This window comes from Hyperoodon ampullatus (assembly GCF_949752795.1).
Source record: "Hyperoodon ampullatus genome assembly, chromosome: 9".
Taxonomy (NCBI): Eukaryota; Metazoa; Chordata; class Mammalia; order Artiodactyla; family Ziphiidae; genus Hyperoodon; species Hyperoodon ampullatus.
The window spans coordinates 84894276-84916017 of NC_136922.1; the positions used below are offsets into that span (position 1 = coordinate 84894276).

The 21742-nt window shown below is 43.0% G+C and overlaps 1 protein-coding gene across 1 annotated transcript in view; it reads left to right on the forward strand.

The window, feature by feature from the left end:
* The window catches only part of SND1 (staphylococcal nuclease and tudor domain containing 1), a 424144-nt gene that overhangs the window by 262469 nt on the left and 139933 nt on the right, over positions 1–21742 (forward strand). The window contains exon 15 of the mRNA XM_079711118.1: positions 11636–11777. Coding sequence (XP_079567244.1) covers positions 11636–11777 — 142 coding nt within the window. The remainder of the gene's footprint in view (positions 1–11635; positions 11778–21742) is intronic.

Consider the following 21742-nt stretch of genomic DNA (forward strand, 5'->3'; position numbering starts at 1 on the left):
TTAGATTTGATCTGCCAGGAGATGACCTAACAGTATGAAATAGTGTTTGAACGAATGTGACCCTAGATCTTAGATGTACCGTTAACTGTGCTGGTTAGTAACTAGAAGTGGGTAGACTAGTAGAAGGACACAACAGGAAGGATGCCTGTTTTCTAGCATATAGCAGCAGTACGGAGTACATGATTAGTAGCATGAGCCCCAATATCAGATCAGCCAAGTTCAAGTCCTGGCTCGATTGCTTATTAATTTGTCACCCTGAGGTTATTTAACATCTCTGTGCCATCGTTTTCTCATCTGTAACATGAATGTAATAATGGCCCTTATTACCGCATTAGGTTGTGGTGTGCTTGAATGAGTTAATACATCCAAAGTATTTAGAACAGTTGACATGGTTCATATGGTGGTTATTAAATGGCTGAGCATTCTGCCAAGCCTACAGAAAGTCCTCTAAAATGATCCCTCATCCTCATCAGTAGTATTTGTATTGCAAACTTTTTATCCAAGTCCTGAATCATACTGCTTCTCTCCTGAGTTCTTTTACTGCCCCATTATCTCTCCTTGACATTTAACATACGCTATCTGGCTTGTGTTCTAGATGCATTTGTCATGTTGAGTCATGAATGAATGATCAAACAGTTAGTATTTATCGAAAGCTTATTATATTCCAGGCACAGTGCTGGGTGTTGAGGCTATAACATTAAACAGTACAGGTGTAGTCCTTCTAGGTCATACACAATTCGGTCTCTAATTACAGTTGTGATAGAAGTATAGAGACCTGTGAGAGTGTATCTTCCCAGCCTACCCCTTCTCCCATGTGCTCAGAGACCATCTTTTAAGTGATTTTAAAATGAGGCCTAAAGGAGGAGTTAGTTGGAGGTCTTGTTCAATTGATAGGCTAGATCCTTAGAATCTCACATTTAGAACCTCAGTACAATATCCATATGCAAATACATCATATCAAAGTTGTAAAGTCACTGGTTAGGGGCGGGGTTAAATCTGTAGTTTTCCTTAGGAAGAATTAGAATTCCCAAATATATGCCAAAAGATGACAATTCTAACAACTTTAAAGTTATTTTTCTTTAAGGGTAGTTTCTTTATCGTTTAGCCTGTTATTGCACATTTTTCATGTATGTGTGGAATTCTGGGTACTTTTTATTAAATCTGTTTCTGAGCCCAACCATGGGGCTCTTTACATCGTGCTGCTGGCTTTACTAGGAACACATTTTTCTTATTCTTGCATCATGCTAATGTGTGATTTTTGTTTGTTTTTCTACCTAATGTCGACACTCCTTTTTGGCTCTGCACCATAATTATCTAAGTTAAACTTTTATTCTTTAGGAAAAGAGCTACTTAGTTTACTGTCTTCAGTGCCATAAAGCTCTGTGCTTTAGATGATGTTTTTGAAGGAATCATGGAGCATGTTTCACATGCAATTGTAGGTCGGGATGTTTTCCAAATCAGTTTCCAGACTTTATTACAGTGTCCATAATATTTATTTGTCTCAAAATATGTGGAACAATTATGAAGAACTAATTCACTCAAGAGAATGTTGACTCTTGGCTCAAAAAAAAAAAAAACAAAACTGGAGAGAGTTATCTGACCTGAATAATTTGCAAATTTATCTGGGCAAAACTGAATCAGCCCTGAATGTTAATGTATTTTCTTCTTTTAAAAACAAAAACTTGGGGACTTCCCTGGTGGCGCAGTGGGTAAGACTCTGCGCTCCCAATGCAGGGGATCCAGGTTCAGTCCCTGGTCAGGGAACTAGATCCCACGTGCATGCCGCAACTAAGGAGTCCACTTGCCACAACTAAGGCCCGGCACAACCAAATAAATAAATAAATAAAATAAAAACAAAAGCGTACACATTTCTTAGCACAAGTTTTCTGTCAAAATTTTTGTTTTTAAATGCATTGAATATAAATAAGCCAAAGGAAGGAAATCATCTCTACTAGTACTACCAGAAAATTTTCAATAAGAATACATCAGTTCACCAAAATGTGGGGTGGTTTTCTTTTTTCATTTTCTCTCCTCCCCCCCCTCTTTTTTTAAGTGATGAAAGGTTTTTTCAGAACAGAGACTTTCTCTCTTTTATTCTTAACTGTACAGTCAGTGCCTAGAACAGTGACACGTAATAGGTGCTTAATTCCTTTTTCCACATGAATATTCCTGTTTTACCTCACTTTTAATGTCTACCTAGTATTCTGTCTTATGTATTGTTGGATATTTAGTTTATTTGGATTATTTTTTCCTTTCTCACACACACACACACACATACACACACACACACATAAACATTGGTTCCTTAGCTAAATCATAGTCTGTAGTTATTTTCTTAGAACAATTTCATAAAGTAGAAACTTAGACCAAAGGATAGCATGACATGTTTTAACATGATCATTATTTACCTATAAATCTTTATTGAGTAAAATGATTAGATTTTAGTTTTATGCATTTGTTATTCTTAAACACTGACCACCTTTTGTCTTAATTGATAATTTCTACCATACTGGATATCCTTTTTCTCTGTTTCAAAAACTTGAACTTAACCTTGCAAATTTTATAATTATTTTCGTTAGCACTTTAAAAATGTAAATATTAACTCCTTCAAAATGCTTTTTACTTAATTTATTGGACCTAAATTGGTATGTCTGCAAGCAAAGCTGAATGTTCACAGTGCTTTTAGGGGACATTGAAATTATTTTAATCATGTAACCTTTACTTAACATGTATTTTCATTTTTTATTTTATGTCATAGATTGCTTGGTTTTTTGTGTTTTTTTTCTCCTCCATCCTTTTCTGAAATTTTGTGTTCTTCTCTCAGGTGGGGCAGAGTTTAGCATGGCATCAATTTCCTTGCCTCTGAGTTCTTGATTTGCCCATGAAATGAAGACTTGTGCTTTGTCAGACCATCGTTTAAATTCTTTACTCTGCATGTATTATTTTAATTATATCTTTCAAGCCATTTTGTGGTTCTGTAATAAATTCTCACCTCTTGCATATAGAGACCTTAGAAGTGATAAAAATTGATCTAAAATTTTTAAAGAAAAAATTGTACTTCAGGCCTGTATGTTACTTTTTAATCATAGCCTTGTAATTGATAATCCAGAGTTACAGACGCTGGTTGAGTGCTTTGTTCCATATTCTCACTGTCACATACATGTATAAGCTATGTTTTTAGACCATTCTCACGTCCTTTTTCTGGTAACCTACGAGATGTTTATTGTGGTATTCCTATAATTATTATCCTTTTTTTCTTAGAAAAGTAACAGCAGACTTGTTAAAAATTTAAATGGCCTTTTTCTCACATCCCCGTTGGTTGTGTTTATCTTTACCAATTTAAAATAGGAATACTATCTTTATTTTCTTATCACTGTAATTGTCTATGTGATATAAATTGGTTTTTCTACAATTCGGATAAATTACATGTTTTTTTAGAAATAATTAACCTGAAAATAATTGGAAGGTATGCCTTCCAGTGCGTTAAGTTCCCTTTTAAACTTTTTTTTATTATAAATTGGTAATTTTAGACCACTGTCTCTTATGTCCATATTCTTGAGCAGTTATAATTAAGTTTCATAGTAAAATGTTTTCTTCATATAACTAAAGCAGCCAGTGGTATCAGAAATATAGTGTATTGCTATGCTCGTGGATAATGAAAAGAATTTGTGTTGATTCAATGTTCTCATGAATAGGATAGTCTTTCGCCTGAATAAAATCTTCAAAAGCAATCCTATATTTACTTAACTGACCAAAGATAAGACATTTTCTCCATGAAAAAATAGTGGGTTTTTTTTTTTAAGGAAAAGGTTGTAAGGAGGAAGGTTTTTATTGAGGAAGGCATGGATTCAGGAAATACAACCTAGGAAAGGATGTGAAGGGAATTTCCAGGGTCGGTGCAGGGCATCTGCTGTGTAGCAGGCCCCACGGGTTACCATTTATGCAGAGGTCAATAGGCAGATGGGAGCGCTCCAGGGAGGGCTGTAATATAAAAGTCATGATTTTAGAAACACTGAATATCAGTTTAACCAAGAATTGTAATAGTAATCTGTTGGAGAGCTAGAGTCTGTAGAAATGGGAATAGGAGCAGTTTGGGATGAAATAGTGGATGGGAAGAAGGTGGAGTTTATTTGTGAACACCACAAATCATGAGCCATAACTTTGAGACAGTTGAGTGGAATGGCAGACCTGAGGAGGGATGTGGCTTGGCCCCACCTTGGTCATCCACGCTAAAGAAAGAGGATTGAAGAAAGGAAGAGAGCAGACTGGTAAGAGTTGATACCTTATCCTAAGTAGATACAGATTTACATCTGCTCTCTTTATTTGAGACACAGATATACCACCATCTGCACTTTCTATACTAAACTTATAAGTAGCCTTTTTTTTTTCTTGTCTTAGAGAATAAACGAAGGGCATTGTATTTCCTCTTGGTGATAAAATGCAGATTTTTCCCACTCAGAGGCTGTAACTGCATTTCTAAAGGTTAAATTGAACAGTTCTCACAGCATAATTTCAGCTGGTGAAATTTGGGAAACTGAAAGTCATTTGATAAAAGAATAATCTCTGAGCCTGTACAGAATTTTCATTTGATTGGGAATTGGGTATTATTTTATTCACATTAAGCCGGATCACAGAATGATTTTATTTCAAGGTAGAAAAGAAATGTCAATAGGCATATGTACTTTGTAGTACTATTTTCATTATTTGATGAGAATATTTCCTCTGTATAGCCAACTGAGGGATGGCATCATGCTTTCTCTTAGCCATTGCCTAAGAATTGATACTTTCTTATGGTGCTTTTGGGAAATGGCTAAGATTTTTTTTTTCTACGCTCTTCTAAACCCTTGCTTTCTCTTCCAAACTATTTTCTGCTTAAATTTTTTTAAAGTGCTTTAATGCACTGAATAGCTAGTTTAGTGGTTTACCTCAAACATAATTACTGAGTACTGAATTTTGAGCTTGTTATTCACTCTGAGCTACATATAAACCATTTGACTAGGAAATTTTGAGTTAAAAATGAAATTCTTTCATAGTCTACCTACCCAAGCCATTTTTTCTTGTTTATTTTTAAATTTAGGCATAACTTATGGAGTTTTGTTAAACAGGTATACACAAAGCCATCACCAAAGTCAAGAAAAGAGGCTTTCATCATCCCCCAAAATGCTTCCGTCCCCTTTGGAGTCAACCCCCAACCCTTCCCCTGGTCTATGGCAACCACTGATCTGCTTTCTGTCCTTACAGTTTAACTTTTGTAAGACTGTCGTAGAAGTGGAGTCATGTATTTGAGATTCATCCATGTTGTTGCCTACTTCCTCTTTATTGTAGAGTAGTATTCTGTCATGTGAGTGGACTACAGTTTGTTTATCCAGACCCCTGTTGAGGGAGATTTCAGTTATGTCCAGCTTGGAGTGATGACAGACGAAGTCCAGGCCATATTCTGGGGATCCTCTTATCTATGTAACAGGATTTGACTTGCTTTTAGTTGGACTGCCACGATTGTTGGGATGCTGCTTGGCATGTTTTCATTCTATACACCTGATTGTGCTTCTCTTCTTAACATTTGCCAAGTCCTGCTTTCTTTTCTCAGTATTGTACATCATGGAACAGAGATAGATGGTGGGCAAGACCAACCAAATAAAAATACTCATAGACCCCTGTCTCTTGCAGGGCTCTAGAGGGCAGGCGCATCCTCAGCGTTTCAAGTCTGATGGCAGAGGAATTTTCCCCTCCATGTTGGAGACACAAAGGACATGGTCAACAGCTTTCTTCTTCCAGTGTGGGAAGCACACCACACTGGCTCCCTCTGCCCTTTGGTCTCTGCTTTTTTAGGCTGCCCTCCCTTAATAATTGGTAAAGAAGTAGAAGCAGGGAAGAAAACTGAAGGTCATGTTCTCTGAGTGTTCTCCCGATTAGAATGCAGCCTCCCAAGTTTAGGGCTTTCTTCCAACCTAGTGCTCCTGCAAATGTCCTCTTGCTTCATGCTCCCAGGAATGGAGCCCAGAGCCTGAAACATGATTTCTCCTACGTTCTGACGTGTTGGAGCCCGAGTGAGGTGCTGTGCCAGCTAACTAAACACTGTGAGAAACTGAAAACCATAAACGACACTTGATGAAAGATTATTGATGGCCCAGCTTCAGCACCTGTTTTTTCTCATGGTTTGTTTCTTTATAATTTTTTTTTCCCCAGAGTGGTTTTCTCTAGGGTTCTCTCCTGTGTTCACTTCATTCCTGTTCAACTTGCACCTCACTGATGTTTACACCCTCTTCCCTTTACAGACACTTCACCACGGAACACTGATAACCAGCCAGGGAGGGGGAGCTTCAAATGTTTAAGTGCTTTGTGGTAATGTTGGAGCTGGGCCTATTCCCAAGTGCCTCCTCCCAGGGCCCCATTTATGTCAAGAGATTATCTTGCTATGCAGCTCGTTCCTCAGAGAGAATCATAAACTCATTGTGTGAATTGAAACATCACATGGGGCCAATAGAGCCCCGTGGTTGGGAAGGAGGAAAAGTGTGTGGTGATGGATGACTTTTTTGCCTTTCTGGTCAGGGATGTAGTCGTGATTTGTCTTCCACATAGTTGCAGAGGTAATTCGCCTGGTCTGGAGAACGCTGACAAGATAGAGATACCTATGATGATGAATTACCACAGTACAGTTTAAAATAACAGAGTGTGTTTGCTTCAGTATCCTTAGCTGTGAGTTCTGATTTCCATGTTCTCTTTTACTCTCTGCATCTGTCCTCTTGTACACATAGACTTTGCTGCTTCAATATTAAGATTGGTTGGACCCAAATAGCATTGTGCTCTGGAGTCCTTGAGCCTCAGGTCAGCCCTGTAGATACGGGATTGTCAGCTCCTTTAGGGGAGAAACGCTCCTGGTTTGCTGGAGTGGGCAGTTCAGACCGCAACTATACCTGCAGGAAGCTTCATCACGTTTGATGGGCCTCTTTCGAGTTCAGTTTCTCAAGTGCTTGTGGAGTTGAATACCCCCATGGTACCATTATAAGCTCTGCATGTATTTGGTTTTAGTTCTTTTTCCTATGATGTTAATCAAAGAGTGATTGTGATGATGGGAACTAATTAGTGAGCTTCGTTATTAGCCGTTCCCATGTGAGACGTGCACGTGATAATCCTGAGTGGTTAATTGTTAACTAATAAGTTTACTGATTCCCATTTCCCTGTGCTGTTTTGTGTGCCATGAGGTTTGCCTCTCACCAGTCCTAACCACGTTAATGCCTACTGTATGGCTATTTTCAGTGGAAAAATCATAGAATTCACTTTGCTAACATCTAGTATAAACGGACAGCCGAAATCCCGGTTCCAGAATTCAGAGAACTTTGATTTATGTAAGTTCTGCTCTTCAAGGATGCAGGGAACCTAGCTGTGTAAGTAGTGTTCTCGTGGACCTCTGTCCTGTGCCTGCCATATAAGGATTCTGCTTTCCTTGTTCTCTTTCCCACCCCACTCCCATTCACAACTTTCCCACTCTCCCAAACTTGGTAATTCATTGTACTCAGTTATTTCAGATGTGTGTTTGCTTACACAGGAGGGTACTTGGTAGAGGTAAGTTGCAGTCTCACTGCTGTAGGGATTTTTTTTTATAGGCATTGACACATGCACCCACATTTACAAGAAATTTAGCCTGACCATCCAGAAGTGAGGGCAGAGTAGGAGTGTATGATTAAGGTGTCTTTATCACCTTTCCCACTCCCTAAGGATCATCCTGCTTTTCTTCAGCGTCCTTCAAAACCCTGCTCCTCCTGTAAGTTTGAAGTATAGATATTCACATTCCTTGAAATGAAGTCACCCCAGGCATGTTTGTTACATCATTACTTTCTCAATTTCAAGGTGCATTGAGGAGGCAGAAACATTCCTTAAAGAGATGCCATCCAAGGCTTCCCTGGTGGCGCAGTGGTTGAGAGTCCGCCTGCCGATGCAGAGGACACGGGTTCGTACCCCAGTCTGGGAAGATCCCACGTGCCGCGGAGCGGCTGGGCCTGTGAGCCATGGCCGCTGGGCCTGCGCGTCCGGAGCCTGTGCTCCGCGACGGGAGAGGCCACAACAGTGAGAGGCCCGCGTACCACAAAAAAAAAAAAAAAAAAATGTAGCTAATACAACCTTAAATTAGCTTTTCTAGGAGTACAGGAAAATACTTACGTTTGGTTTGTTTTGGAGCACAGGTAATGTGAAAACTGCCAGTGCAACAAAGAACACTTATCTGCTCAGCACTGCAGTTACTTCTTGATTATTTACACCAGTGGAGGGGAATGTTAGTACAGAAAACAGAAAACTATAGCTAATTTATCTACGTGGATTCTCAAAGCCTTGAGACTGTGTAACTCAACTATGACAACTATGGCAAATAGATTCCCAGACCTCATGTAAACCAGCCACAGCATAGAAAACCTGAGGATGAGGGACTTAGCAACTAGACTTCTAAGCAGAAATATTTGATATTTAATAGCCTTACCTTGAAGTGAGCATCCTAAGTCTCAATGTTGTTATCTCTTTAAATTTGAGGCCTTTAATCTTTATTTTTAAAAATATGTTTGGAGTTATAAGGAAGTCTGTCACTTCACTAAATAAGTCTTAGAAGGTCCTACTTTGCATTATTGGAAGAAAATTTTAAATGTCGTGTTAATGACATCCTTTGGACTTGATCACTTGGCTGCCCTTGAGATCCACCTGGCATCTTCAGCCCCTCAGTAGGGCCTAAACTGGACTCTCGTATACTGGTTTTCATAGTCATGCTTTCTCTTATTTACCTATAGCTGTAACCTTAGAAATGAGTATTGGAATCTAGCACATTGCTATACTTTCACAGGCTCTTTGGAAGGCAAGTCATTTAGCCATAGCATTTAGTCCATTTTCTAATAATCAAAATTCCTAAAAAAAAAAAAATTTCCATAGCTAAATTAGCAGAGAATGACTTACGGCTGTATCAACTGAGGGAGCTTGTCAATCTGCCTTGCCAGTCTTTTCATTTGAGCCACTGAAACAAATATTAAAGGTTTCAAGAATTTTTGTATTGCAAAGAAATTTGCCAAGCAAAGGAACAGCTTGAGATGACAAGGAAAGACAGACCCCATTGTCTGCCTGTGACTGAGATTTGAAAGAGTTGACATCTTTTGGTGATTACATTCTATTTAATTGGCTTTATAAGAATTTTTTATTTCTAAAACTCTGCCACCTTGGACAAGATTTCCATCTTTTCCTTTAACAAGTGGTCCACGGGCATATCACCTGCTCCAGGCCTTTGGAGCATTTGCCTCAAGAGGATGGGGAGCTCCACGTCTTATCTTACAGTTTTGCCTCTGGAAAGAGACATGGCCAATTGTGGTGGGCTTTTAAAATTTGCTTTCATGCCTTCGATTGTCACAGTTGGCTTTCACTTCTAATCTTTGTCATAATCGATGGCATGTCACATTCTCTTTGCTGTCCTCCCCTGTATTTCTGGAATAGGACTAAGTTGTAGGTTGAGACTTAGGAAGAGTGAGGGACATCCATTGGTTTATTTTTATCTATCTGTCTGTCTCTCTGTCTTTGTGTCTTACATAGCTAATAGTAGGGCCCCTTCGTTTCTCCTTGATTCTCTGAGTAAGTATGTCTCTTTATTAAGTAATCATTGAGCAAAATAGGAGAATCTGCTGCAACTTACTGTTTTAGTATTAACATTAAAGGTGTACCTGTGCGTGTGCTGTTTTATTCCTGTAAGCATCTTTTTCTCAGGTAACTACGTCCAAGAGACAGTGATGAGCAAATGTCTATTTCTGAAAAATATAGATTACTGCAGTCTTGAGGGAAGGCCTTCTCTTTAGAGACCTTAAGTTGCCTAATGATTTGTGATAATCAATTTGATAATTGTTGACTTATTGCCTCAGCTCAGGAATAATGTCCCAGATTTATTCTAGTATGCAAGAGGATTTTAATCAGGTAGTGCCTTCTTTCCCATGGAGCATTTGTCTTGCTTGGCTGTTCTGGACTTCAGCCAACTGCCAGAAAGGCGTTTTCCCACTGTGTGTGGATAATAGAATGCGTATTTGCTTAAGTGTTCATTGGGGGAGTTTCCAACCCACTAAAGCTCACTGTTACCTTACCTTTTACCAGGGTGCCCTTAGAAACACTGAGAATGGATGACTGTCTCTCCTTTTCTCTGGGAGTCTGTTTGAAGGGAAGGATGAATCTCATTACTATAAATATTGTTTTCATCCCAGCCTACCTCACTGCTTCTGAATTAGAGGAGCCCCTTTGGCTGCTGTGAAGACGCTCAAATACTTGATGACTTGTTAAATTTTTATTATCTGATGTGCATGAATTTAAGTGCAATAGCTCTGCCGCTCAGAGTTAGGAAGGAAGAGCTTGGCGAGTGCAGACGGCTTCTGTCACCTGAGTCAGGAAAGTGTGCAGAGCTTGCTGTCCTCAGAGGGAGTTTGCCAGTGGGCTGGCTGCGCTGAAAACCTCCGGAATTCATCCAGTGACTAGTCCCCCAGCACGTGCCGTGTGATACTTCGATGCTTGCTTACTCTATCATCTGTTTAATTAGCTTGAGAGACTGAAAGGACTTGATGGCTCTTAGCTCCTCCAAGGCTGAGAGCTCCGGGGTTCAGAAGGCCCACGATTTGGCACTCTTGAGGGTGGAATGCACGCAGTTTGTGTTGATGCGTGAAAAAAGTTTAAAAAGCCCTGTGCAGCTTCATGTGTTTTTATTGTTTCTATAATTATCTGGGCTGACATGATGCAGTATTTACTGGTCCCTGTGGTTCACATCCTGCTGTTGCAGATTTCCCAGGCTGGGAACAGGAGCAGTGTGCCCCAGGTCCTGGCTCATCCCTCAAAAGCGTGGGGAGCAGGCCTTGCAGTATCGGTGCCCAAAGAAGGCTGCGCTCTCCTCCTTGTTAGGAAAACATAGCCTGTTAAAGTTGGAAGATGAACTGTTTGGGGTTTCCTGGGAAAGGGCTTTAGGGGCTGTATCAGGAGCCGGGTGTCACAGGGTTTTTTTGTTCGTTTGTTTGGGTTTTTTTTAATGAAAATTAAAGGTTAGATTAATCTCCAAAGAAGGTGAGTATTGGTCTTCTCCCCTGAATTTTATGTAGAAGGAAGAAGAGCTCTTTTTCCTATTCCAGAGAAGGAGTGAAATTCTCATTTCAGGCCACCGTCCTAACTTTTTTTTTTTTTTTTTGCGGTACGCGGGCCTCTCACTGTTGTGGCCTCTCCCGTTGCGGAGCACAGGCTCCGGACGCGCAGGCTCAGTGGCCATGGCTCACGGGCCCAGCCGCTCCGCGGCATGCGGGATCTTCCCAGACCGGGGCACGAACCCGCATCCCCTGCATTGGCAGGCGGACTCTCAACCACTGCGCCACCAGGGAAGCCCCGTCCTAACTTTTATATCCACTTTAGTAATTGAACAGAGGGGAGAAGAGAGTGAGAATGTTCTGGAAGCTTTTGATTAACTATATTTCTCCTATGAAAGTCACATCAGTATCCTGTTTTTGTCCTGGTTTCAGAAATGTCTGATATTCTAGGGTTTTTCGCCCAGCCTCCTGTGGTCTGCCAGACTTTTTACCCTAGACCAGAGAGAAAGAAACATTTACCTAGATTCCATTACTTTTCTAACGATCCTTCTTTTCTCCCCCAGGACACCCAAAAAGCAAAGCAGTTTCTGCCCTTCCTGCAGCGGGCAGGTCGTTCTGAAGCCGTGGTGGAGTATGTGTTCAGTGGGTCTCGTCTCAAGCTGTATTTGCCAAAGGAAACTTGCCTTATCACCTTCTTGCTTGCAGGTAAGTCTTCTGTGTTATGTGTTGTTCTGAAAATTCTTCTTGGCGCTCGGAAGTCATCCCTGGAGGTCACATGCCCTCCTTTCTACAGGACTTGGAGCCCACGTAGGTGCTTCAGCCTCTAATTGAGATGTGAACACAGAGTTCCTAGGTTTGATCCCACTGTTACTGCAGACCCCGCACTGGTCCTGTCCTGCCTCTCATTCCCGCCAACCACAGGACGGAGGAGTGCAGGACAGCTAACAAGACAGCCCGTATCCTCACACAGCCTGAGTGAAGGGAATTCCAGACATAGGAAAACATTAATGATGGAGTGCTCACGGTTGGTGTTGCCCATTTGGGATGGACCACCCTGCTGTGTTAGTCACGGGGCAAGGCCACAGAGGCGCCGAGACACTCTGCCCTTGTAGCTCCACAGGCAGTGCCACTTGTGCTCTTTTATTCTTTTCAAGTGTCCTTAGGATCCAAATCCTTTGTGAAACCCCAGATGTGACATTACCTTCACAGGCCCCTGCGTCCCTGGTATTTCCCTCTTGCACTGAGGGTGCCACGCCAGGGCAAGGCTTCCTCCTTTACTTTGCTGACTGACTGTCCATCTTTCTTATCCTGTCTTATCTAGTAACATTTCACAAGCCAGCAAGTCTCTGTGTGAACTGTGCTCTTTGAGAAATTTACTTGTGTGCATTCAAGGAGCAGACAGTTTCATTTCTTCCCTGCCGGCAGACAAGAAAGTTATTTGTTTCCATCAGTACTTCGCAGTTGTGGTCTTTGAGGGAGAGGGTCACCCCACCCCGATATACATTCCCAAAGATTGTATTCCATTGTGTTTACCCACTGCACGCCACCTCCTCTGAGGCCAGCCTGTTGCCTCCGCACTACTTCTGTTGAATCCTGGGGTAGAATTTGCCATGGGGGAAGAGAACTGGGGGCCGTGTTTGCCATCCCCTGCCAGATCGCCTCAGCCTTGCTCTCCTTGAAGGCACTGACGGTTTCTTCCCCATAAGGGTCTCCCTCAGGCCCCAACTAAATGGATTGTTAAGTGTGATTAGTCACTCACCTAGCGCGAGGCCGTGAAGCTCACTGTTGCTGCTTGGCCCTCACTGCACCGTGAGGCTCCTGAGCTCTCTTAAGAGGTTACTGATCACTGCCCAGCTCTGCAGGCTTTCTGCAGCTCAGGGGCAGCTCTAGGGAAGAAAGGCCGCAAGAAGTCCATACCTCACCGAAGGGCTGTTCTCTCGTGTCTGCGAATATGAGTTGTAAGTAAACTGAGGGGCAGGGTGGCAGTGTGTGTGAGTCCTTTCATGGAGCCATTTGTGCCCTTTTTCTTAAGATTTCTGTAGCGGAGGAGTTTCTTAGCAGTGAATTCTTGTTACAGGTTTGAGGTATATATTCAACTCATTCTTTGCTCTCTGCCTGCAAAACAAAAGCATCCTTTTGGCAGAGCTTTATCCCAGAGGTGTGAAAGAGAAACAGTATTATTCTTTCCTGGAAACCTGGCTGCAGATCTATAGGGGAAAGAAAACATTGAAGTTCTGGCTTCCAAACTTAAAACCACCTGAATGGAGCCAGCTCAGAGCTTTAAACCTGTCTTGCCTGGAGTTTTTCTGCAGAACCCTTCTGGTGGTACCTTGCTGAAACACAAGCAGCCTGATCACGCAACTCAGCATCAGCCGGTTCCTCTGTGTACTTGGCATTATTCTAAGCTTAGCAATTCAAAAGGCATTGCTTGAGTTAACTTACACTGTGAAAGATAGATTACAGAAGCAAATTCCTGGTAAAAATACAAGCTTTTGCATTTTTCTCCTGCCGTACTCTATGCAGTTGTATTATGCATCTTCTGATTTCTTTAGAAACCTGACAGGGATACAGGACATTAAAAAGTTGGAAAAGAAAGCTGGCCTCGGTTTGAATCATGGCTCTGCTCTGTACAAGCAGGGGACTTTAGGGAGGTTTGTTTTTTGGGGTTTTTTTTTTTTTTTTTGACTCTCTTCAGACGTTAGTTTACACATCAGTTAACTGGAGAAAGTTTCTTGCCTCTCAGGATGTATAAAGGTTTAGAGCAAGCCTGCCATCAAGTAGAGCATCAATAAATGTTTCCTTCCTGTTCTTCTCACAAAGACTTAGTGAATTCATAACTAGAGCTTTCCTTAACTCTGTATAGAATGGCACAGTTGTGCAGTATGTGTGCACGTACCTGTGGCTCTACCACAGAGACTTTGACCTCCCCATTAATTCAAATAAATCAAGAGAAGGAGCTAGGAGCTGTCCTAGCCTCCTCCTGACTAAGCAAAATGCTCACTAAGAGAAAAGCTACTGGCTTTCCTCTTTGAGTCTGGAGCAAAGAACTCTGCATCCTGGTAAGACACAGTCCTAGGTCTTAAGCTCTAGAGGGAAGACAGATACATGAACAAACTGTAGTGTTAGGTGTTAGGTGAGAAAATAGAATTATTTACAATGCACAGAAGTAGCACACAGGAGAGAATGGTTGGTTAGGTGGAGATCAGGGAGTGTGTATCTGAGCTGTGTTTTAAAGGACAAATAGGAGTTTGCAATGTTGTAAGGATAGGACGGGAGGGGAGGAAGAGAGGAATATTCTAGATAGAGGTACCAGCAGGTATACAAAGATGTAGAGGTGTGATGCATTCTGATGTGTCCAGGAAACCATGAATCCTTTGGTATTGGTGGGGTATAGTGAAGAGTGGGGTGAGGCTGGAAACACAGATGGAAGCTAGTCTTCTGTGGAATATACTGTGGACCCTCGGAGGCGCTCAAGGTATCAGGGGTGTGTCATGCTCACACTCGTGTTAAGAAAGTTTATTTTGGTAGATACATTGGTATACATGAGGCTGGAGGCTGGGAGAGTGGTTAAGAAGCAAGAGGGATAGAGGCCCAAAATCTGGTGATGGAGGAGAGGAGAGATTGGAAGAGTATTTAAGAGGAAGACTTCCTAATTCAGGGAATGACTGAGGTTTTTTGGTCAAGGATGGAGGATGACATTGAGTATGGGAAAGAAAGTAAACAGGTCCAAGGCTTGAGTTATTGGGCAGATTTTGATGTCCACCAGCAAGGGTGACACTAAGAGTAGGTTCTTGGAACAGATAGTTGGTGGTCAGAGGATTAGATGGAGAATCCTCAGAGAGCAGTCTTCTGGAAGTCAAGGGAGGGAAGAATTCCAAGGAGTCAGCAGTGTCGGGTTTTACCTTAAAAGATCACGTAGTTAAAAACTAGGGAGTGATTTTATACTATTGATTAACTGGTAAGTCACAGATGATCTTTGTCAGTACGATTGGGGAGTAAATGTAGGCAATAAGGAACAGAATTTAAAATAGACTGCTCTTCACAACAATCTAATAGAATGGAAAGAGGAGTACAGAACAGTGAATGCTAAAGGGTCAAGGGAACATTCTGAGGATGTCAGCATCTTGAGTACTTTTTTTTTTTTTTTTTTTTTTTTGTGGTACACGGGCCTCTCACTGTTGTGGCCTCTCCCGTTGCGGAGCACAGGCTCCGGACGCGCAGGCTCAGCGGCCATGGCTCACGGGCCCAGCCGCTCCACGGCATGTGGGATCTTCCCAGACCGGGGCACGAACCCGCGTCCCCTGCATCGGCAGGCGGACTCTCAACCACTGCGCCACCAGGGAAGCCCTTGAGTACTTTTATAACTGATTCTTAGGATTGGTGCAGAACATGGCGTGGATACTTGGAAAAGCTATTCAGTGTACCTATTGTCTTCATAGTGCCAGTTTTAGACTGTAAAACTCAACAAAGTCTCCTTGGCTAATGAGGATATAAAAGAGATGAAGTGAGAAGGTATCAGGAACTTGAGAGGCACTGGTCTGAACAGGAACTCAGAAAGGGTACAAGTAAATGATTGCTAAGGCAGTGACCCTGCAGAGACGGAATGAATGCGATGGAGAACATGGCTGGAGGATCCTAGAGAGAGGGGTCCCTCGGTCATCCGGGACCAACCACAAAGCTGAACGTCAGCGTAGACAGACACGATGCTTACGCCGTGCAGCTGCTCACCTGGAAGGTGTTCCTCATGGCACGGCTTGGCAGCTCTCTGTGGAATGTGCCCTGCACCCTGTAAAATTGACGTCTGCTGGAAATGACGTTAGGGTTGTGATTCTCAAGGGGAGAGTCAAGATAATTGTTCAGCAATCCCATATGTGCTGGTATCATCACTCCCAGCCTTTTGGAGAGCCCTCTGGATTTCAAGGTGGGGTGGACACTTTCCGTTTTTACGTGGCCTTTTTTGGGCAGACGGCCCCGCAGCTTGATAGGGAGTGGCATTTGGCCCGAGCCAGCTGGCCTCTCCGTCATGGTTCCTGCACCCCTGCATGTGGAATGATTGCTTGGTCAGATGGGATGGCAGGTGGGGCTGGGCAAAGTCAGCTGTAGCTAAGAGGCCAGCGCCTCCTGAGAGCTCTTGCCCTTCAGTCCTCTGAGCACCTGGCTTAGGTTCAGCCGGTGAGCAGGTGACCTTACCGCCTCAGAACTGAGACGGTTCAAGGTCCCCCCGCCTGCTGCTGTGGCCTCCTCCTAAGTGCACTTATTTCAGTCTCAGAGGCAGTCACAGGCAGTTCTTGTCCTGAGTTAACAGAAAGGTCAACATTCCTCAGGCCCCCAACACTTGTTTAAAAGCATCCTTTTTCCTCATCTAGCATTTAGTGAGCTCCATACATTTCCTTCTCTTAGAACAAAAGCAGTTTACCTTCAGTCTTTATTTTTAGTTCATTTTCACTTGTCCTGTGTGTCTGTCACCTTTTACTTAGTATCTCGTCTAAAGGAATACTGAGGCACATATTTGCAGATTGCTTGGCCCATGATTCACATTTTTATTTCAAAGCACCAGTGGGCCTGGAGTGTGTGCCTTATTGCTGTGACCTTTATATTATGTTGCCTTATTTTGCATTACTTTCTTAGCTCTGGGCTACTTGGGTCATGCTGAGGGCACCAGTTCAGGAAGTTGTCCTGTTGGCTAAGCATAGCAGGTGTCAAGTTAGTGCCTGTAAACCAAATGCCTGAATGAGAAGAGGGTAATAATTTGAGGTTTCAGTGTAAAGTAATCTAAGGAGTGTTGTGTCAGATATTTGGAGTCTTCTAACTCACTGAGCCTACCCCATTTACATTTCCGTGTTTGTTCTTAATGGTGGGACAGCAATAGGTGAGAGGAATTGTGGATCGAGACAGGTTTGGCATGGTGGGGAGTGGATGTCTGTCACCTGGGGTGGAAATCACTGTACAAACCACCTAGAATGCGGCAGCCACCTGGCAGGGGGTTTCCATGTGGATCACAGCAGGTGACTTATAATTAACCAGTTACTTAATCATATGAAACAAGACTAGAAAATGAGACTTTTCTTTGCCTGCCCTTTGGCATTTTTCAATTTTTTTTTCTCTTTGATTACAAGTCCCCTCTTGAAGCTGCCTTATGACAAGGGAGGCAATAAGGAGAGGTCCTAGATGTCTGGGGTTTGATAAATGGTGGCGGGTATGTGCATGATGAGCTAAAGGGCTGGCTCTGTGTCCTTCCACCCTGAATGCCTTTGAACAAAGTACCTCATTTCCTTCTGTCTCCGTAATGTCTCTTCTCCAGCCAATCCTAATAGGAATATCAACTGCCTGTTTCAGTAGACCAGGAACTTTACTGAGAGAGGAGAGGGAAGGTGAACAGGAATATCCTCCTCATCTCCTGGCCCCAGGAATGGTGGATCCCCATTGATTACCAGTGCCTAACCAAATTAACACAACACCAATGTATGTTTAAGTGAGAAATCCCATTCTGCTGTCACAGAGGTGCTAATGAATCAGGCTGTTATTATAGTTGTGTTTGCTGGGCTTCTATCCTTAATTAAGCAGTTACAGGGTCTGCTGATACTTATGAATTCTTCTCAGTTACTTTAATTGAATTGCAGCTTAATGGGTATTTGTAAAGTGGAGTATTCTTTCTCCTGCGACTTGCCCATTTGGTTCTGTCTCTGCCTCCTACTTGCTTCCAGTTGGGTCCCATTCCTGGAAATGGGCAGCTTGACATGAAACTTTTCTAGGGCTGCTCTAGTTGTTCACTTTTAAAGGTATCATTGTGAATTATACGAATTACATTCGTGTCAGAAGGTCCTCTAGGGTCCCTTGTCAGAAAATATTAGCACAATAAGCAGGTCTGGGGAGACTTTTTTAATGAGGCCAAGGTTTTTGTAAACACACTAAAAGAAACACAGTCTCTGATAGCTTGTGGATGATGCTTAAATTAATCAGATAATTTCTGCTTTCTTGAATGTCTTTTAGTCTAATAGTTGAGACAGCCATATGAAAAACTTTTAACAGGGAAAAACAAAATGGAGCTATGAAAAGTATAGGCAACATACCATGAGAATGCAGAGGAAAGAACAGTCAATTGAGGAATGGAAAAGACTTCCCAAGGGAGATGGTATTTGAGCATCCAAGAAGATCTGGAACATTTTCTTTTGGCAAGCTGGGTGTGATTCATTTAGGCCAAACAACTTTGCCTGTATCGTTAGCTCTCAGGAAGAGTCGCGTAAAGAAATGGATGGACTCATCAATCATTTTTCCCTCTGCTTTTGTCTGGTCGTGTAAATCTCCTTCTTGGGTCTCCCGCCATGGAACATTCGGTGCTCTGCCCTTAGCTCCCCGTCTCTGCAGGCAGACCATCACCCATGGTCACGTGGATGGAAGTGCAAGCCTACTATTACAGCCTGATTATCTTCCATCTTTAGATTGTGAATCATCCCCAGAATGAGCCTCCTCATGTTTGTGGGTCACTCGATTGAGTGGCTATTTAATAATTTTTTTACATCCACTGGGCACTTTGCTAGGAATATTGAAATGCGTAAGATATGGTGCCAGCCTTCAAGCAAAGTACTTGTATCTACCGAAGTACAGGATATATAGACATGAAGAAAAAAAATATTTGTGAGAAGTATAAGGGGAGGAGAAACAATTCCTAGCCTTTTATAAAATTATTCTTCTGTGATACTGTCAAAAAGGCTAAGGCAATCCTGATTCATAACCCGGAAGTACAGTATCCAGAGAGGGATAGAACCAAGTGCTGGCTCAGCCGCGTCAGTTCAGGCCTGGAGTGTGATGTTCCATCTGAAGACCACGCTTTTAGGGAGGACATCAGCAAACTGCAGAAGGGTCAGAAGACAGTGACCTGGGTGGTAAGACACCTAGGAAGGCTGGTACCCAAGGACCAGTAGAGGCATCAAAGGAGACGTACAGGACACAGTCGACTGTCTCAGGGTAAAAAAGGTAAGTGTTCAATTTTTTTCAGTAGTCATTTTAATTTTTTTTTTGATTGAGACAGTAATAAAGACATCAATAAAAATAAGATTTGTTCAGCATGGTTTAATGGCAGCCACAGACCTTGGAGCTAGAACATTCTTGCTCTCCTGCTTCCTAGTTAATGATTTCCATTAGACTGGCCTGCTTATCTTGGTGTGATGCTGGGACCTAGAGGTGAGGGAAGCAGCAAGGCCCATATGGCAGTTCCCAGCCAGTCAGTCCAGAGACTCCAGCAACTGAGGGGGAGAGAGTCCTAGTGGTGGCCCTACCTTCTGCAGAGTCAGTCTGAGGGGTGGCACAGCCTCCCAATTGGGATGTTCTGCCCTCATCATCTCAGTTGGGTTTCCCGTGCCAAGAAAAGAAAGATGTTGATTTATCCTCAGTTTCTGGATAGGCCCATTGATTGCCTCTGGGTGGATAGGTCAAAGGTAAGTGAAAAGAACCCTTGCCTCCTAAGTCCTCTGACTTCTGCCTTTTACTCTTGCTGCTCTGGAGTTTTGATATCAATGAGATAAGGGGAAAATACCCTGCAGAGGTATCAGGCCTGTTCTCTGCAGCGCTTATGAGGGCCAGTAGAGTGGTACAAGAGGGTCAGACCTGTGAGTTTTTCCCCAAGGGTTCCTTTTTCCGTTCCTTCTCCTCCCCTCCTACTCTAAGGTTCTTTCTGAGTCTGTTAAAGATTATTTAGGCTGCCTTCCACCTGGTGGGCATGGGGGGAAGGAATGGAAAGCTTACAGAGCTCTGATGGCTGTTCTTTGCTGGAGTCTTTCCAATACCAGCACCTGTCTCTGGTTGTGCCCTGATGCCTCGGTTCTAATCCCATTCTTGTGGCGTCCCCAGAAAAATAAGTTTCAGTGTGAATATTTCAATGCCATCTTGTCAGCCTATTGGCATTTTCCACCAGCCATTTAGTAGTAATGGTAGCAAGCAGCAGCATCCATAATTGGGCTACTCACCACATCCCCACCCTGAGGGGGTGTCTATTTGGCCAGCCTAAGAGTAGGAAATGGCGTGTCCTGGATGCAGGAGAGGGAGTGTAAATGGTGTGGTAATTTGAAATTAAAGGGAAATGCTTGGAAATCTGGTAATGGGCAGCCCTGGGGTGAGCAGTGTGCACTGTGCCCATAAGACTTAATCTTGGTTGCTATGGGAACCACCTTTCACATTCCCCTTTCAAACAGATATGACTGGATTTTATTTATTTTTATTTTTTTAAATAGATTTATTTATTTATTTTTGGCTGTGTTGGGTCTTCGTCGCTGCACGTGGGCTTTCTGTAGTTGCGGCAAGCGGGGGCTGCTCTTCGTTGCGGTGCGTGGGCTTCTCATTGCGGTGGCTTCTCATTGCAGAGCATGGGCTCTAGGCGCACAGGCTTCAATAGCTGTGGCTCGCAGGCTCAGTAGTTGTGGCTTGGGAGCTCTAGAGCGCAGGCTCAGTGGTTGTGGCCCACGGGCTTAGTTGCTCCACGGCATGTGGGATCTTCCTGGACTGGGGCTCGAACCCATGTCCCCTGCGTTGGGAGGCAGATTCTTAACCACTGCGCCACCAGGGAAGCCCATGACTGGATTTTAAAAAGCAAAAAAGTTCTTCATCATTGAAAAGCGTCTTTGCCCCCAAGCCCCAGGTCTTTGCACACCTTGGGTTCTTTTCAGAAAGTTTTCCTGAGGCTTCCCCAAACTAATGGGATGGATTTGCCAGAGTCTCTTCCTGCCCCTTTATATAACAGCACTGACATGGGCATTAGAACACCTGGTGTCCAGTATGGGCAGCTAGCCCAAGCATACTCTCCTGTTGCCCCTGAGGGGGCGCCACGGGTTTCCACTTAAGGAACTGGATAGGACCACTGGTCACATCATGATGGGCTCTGAGGAAGCCCAAGGAGCTGTGCTCGGTCTCAGTGCCATGGGATTGGTCCCAGATCCTGATGTAGGGCTGCCAAACACAGACCTTGTAGGAGCAAGAACAATTCACAAAAGTTCCTTTCATATTTGGAAGGCATCTGAGACACAACCGCATTCTCAGTCGTGGTTTTTCATCATTAGAGCTTTTTCCCATTTATTTAAATTACCCACTTAATCCAGACCTTATATATTTTCAGGGGTTTTTTTTCTTTTTTTTTTAATAGATTTACTTAATTAATTAATTTATTTATTTATTGGCTGCTTTGGGTCTTCCATGGCTGTGCATGGGCTTTCTCTAGTTGCGGTGAGCTGGGGCTACTCTTCGTTGCGGTGCGTGGGCTTCTCATTGCGGTGGCTTCTCTTGTTGCGGAGCACGGGCTCTAGGTGCGTGGGCTTCAGTAGTTGTGGCACACGGGCTCTAGAGTGCAGGCTCAGTAGTTGTGGTGCACGGGCTTAGTTGCTCCACAGCATGTGGGGTCTTCCTGGACCAGGGCTCAAACCAGTGTCCCCTGCATTGGCAGGTGGATTCTTAACCACTGTGCCACCAGGGAAGCCCCTGTTTTCAGGGTTTTTTTAAACCATCCTTTGCCTATGATAAAATAAATGAGAATCTACGTCTCTATTCAGCGGCCTTTGATTTCTGGACATACAGCTCCCTGCAAAGTTGACTTACAGGCTTCTAAATAGGCTTTGGAGAAACTTTCTGTCTAAGCTTTTTGGATTCCCTATAGTTTTCCTTATTATACTCACGCTTTACAATTA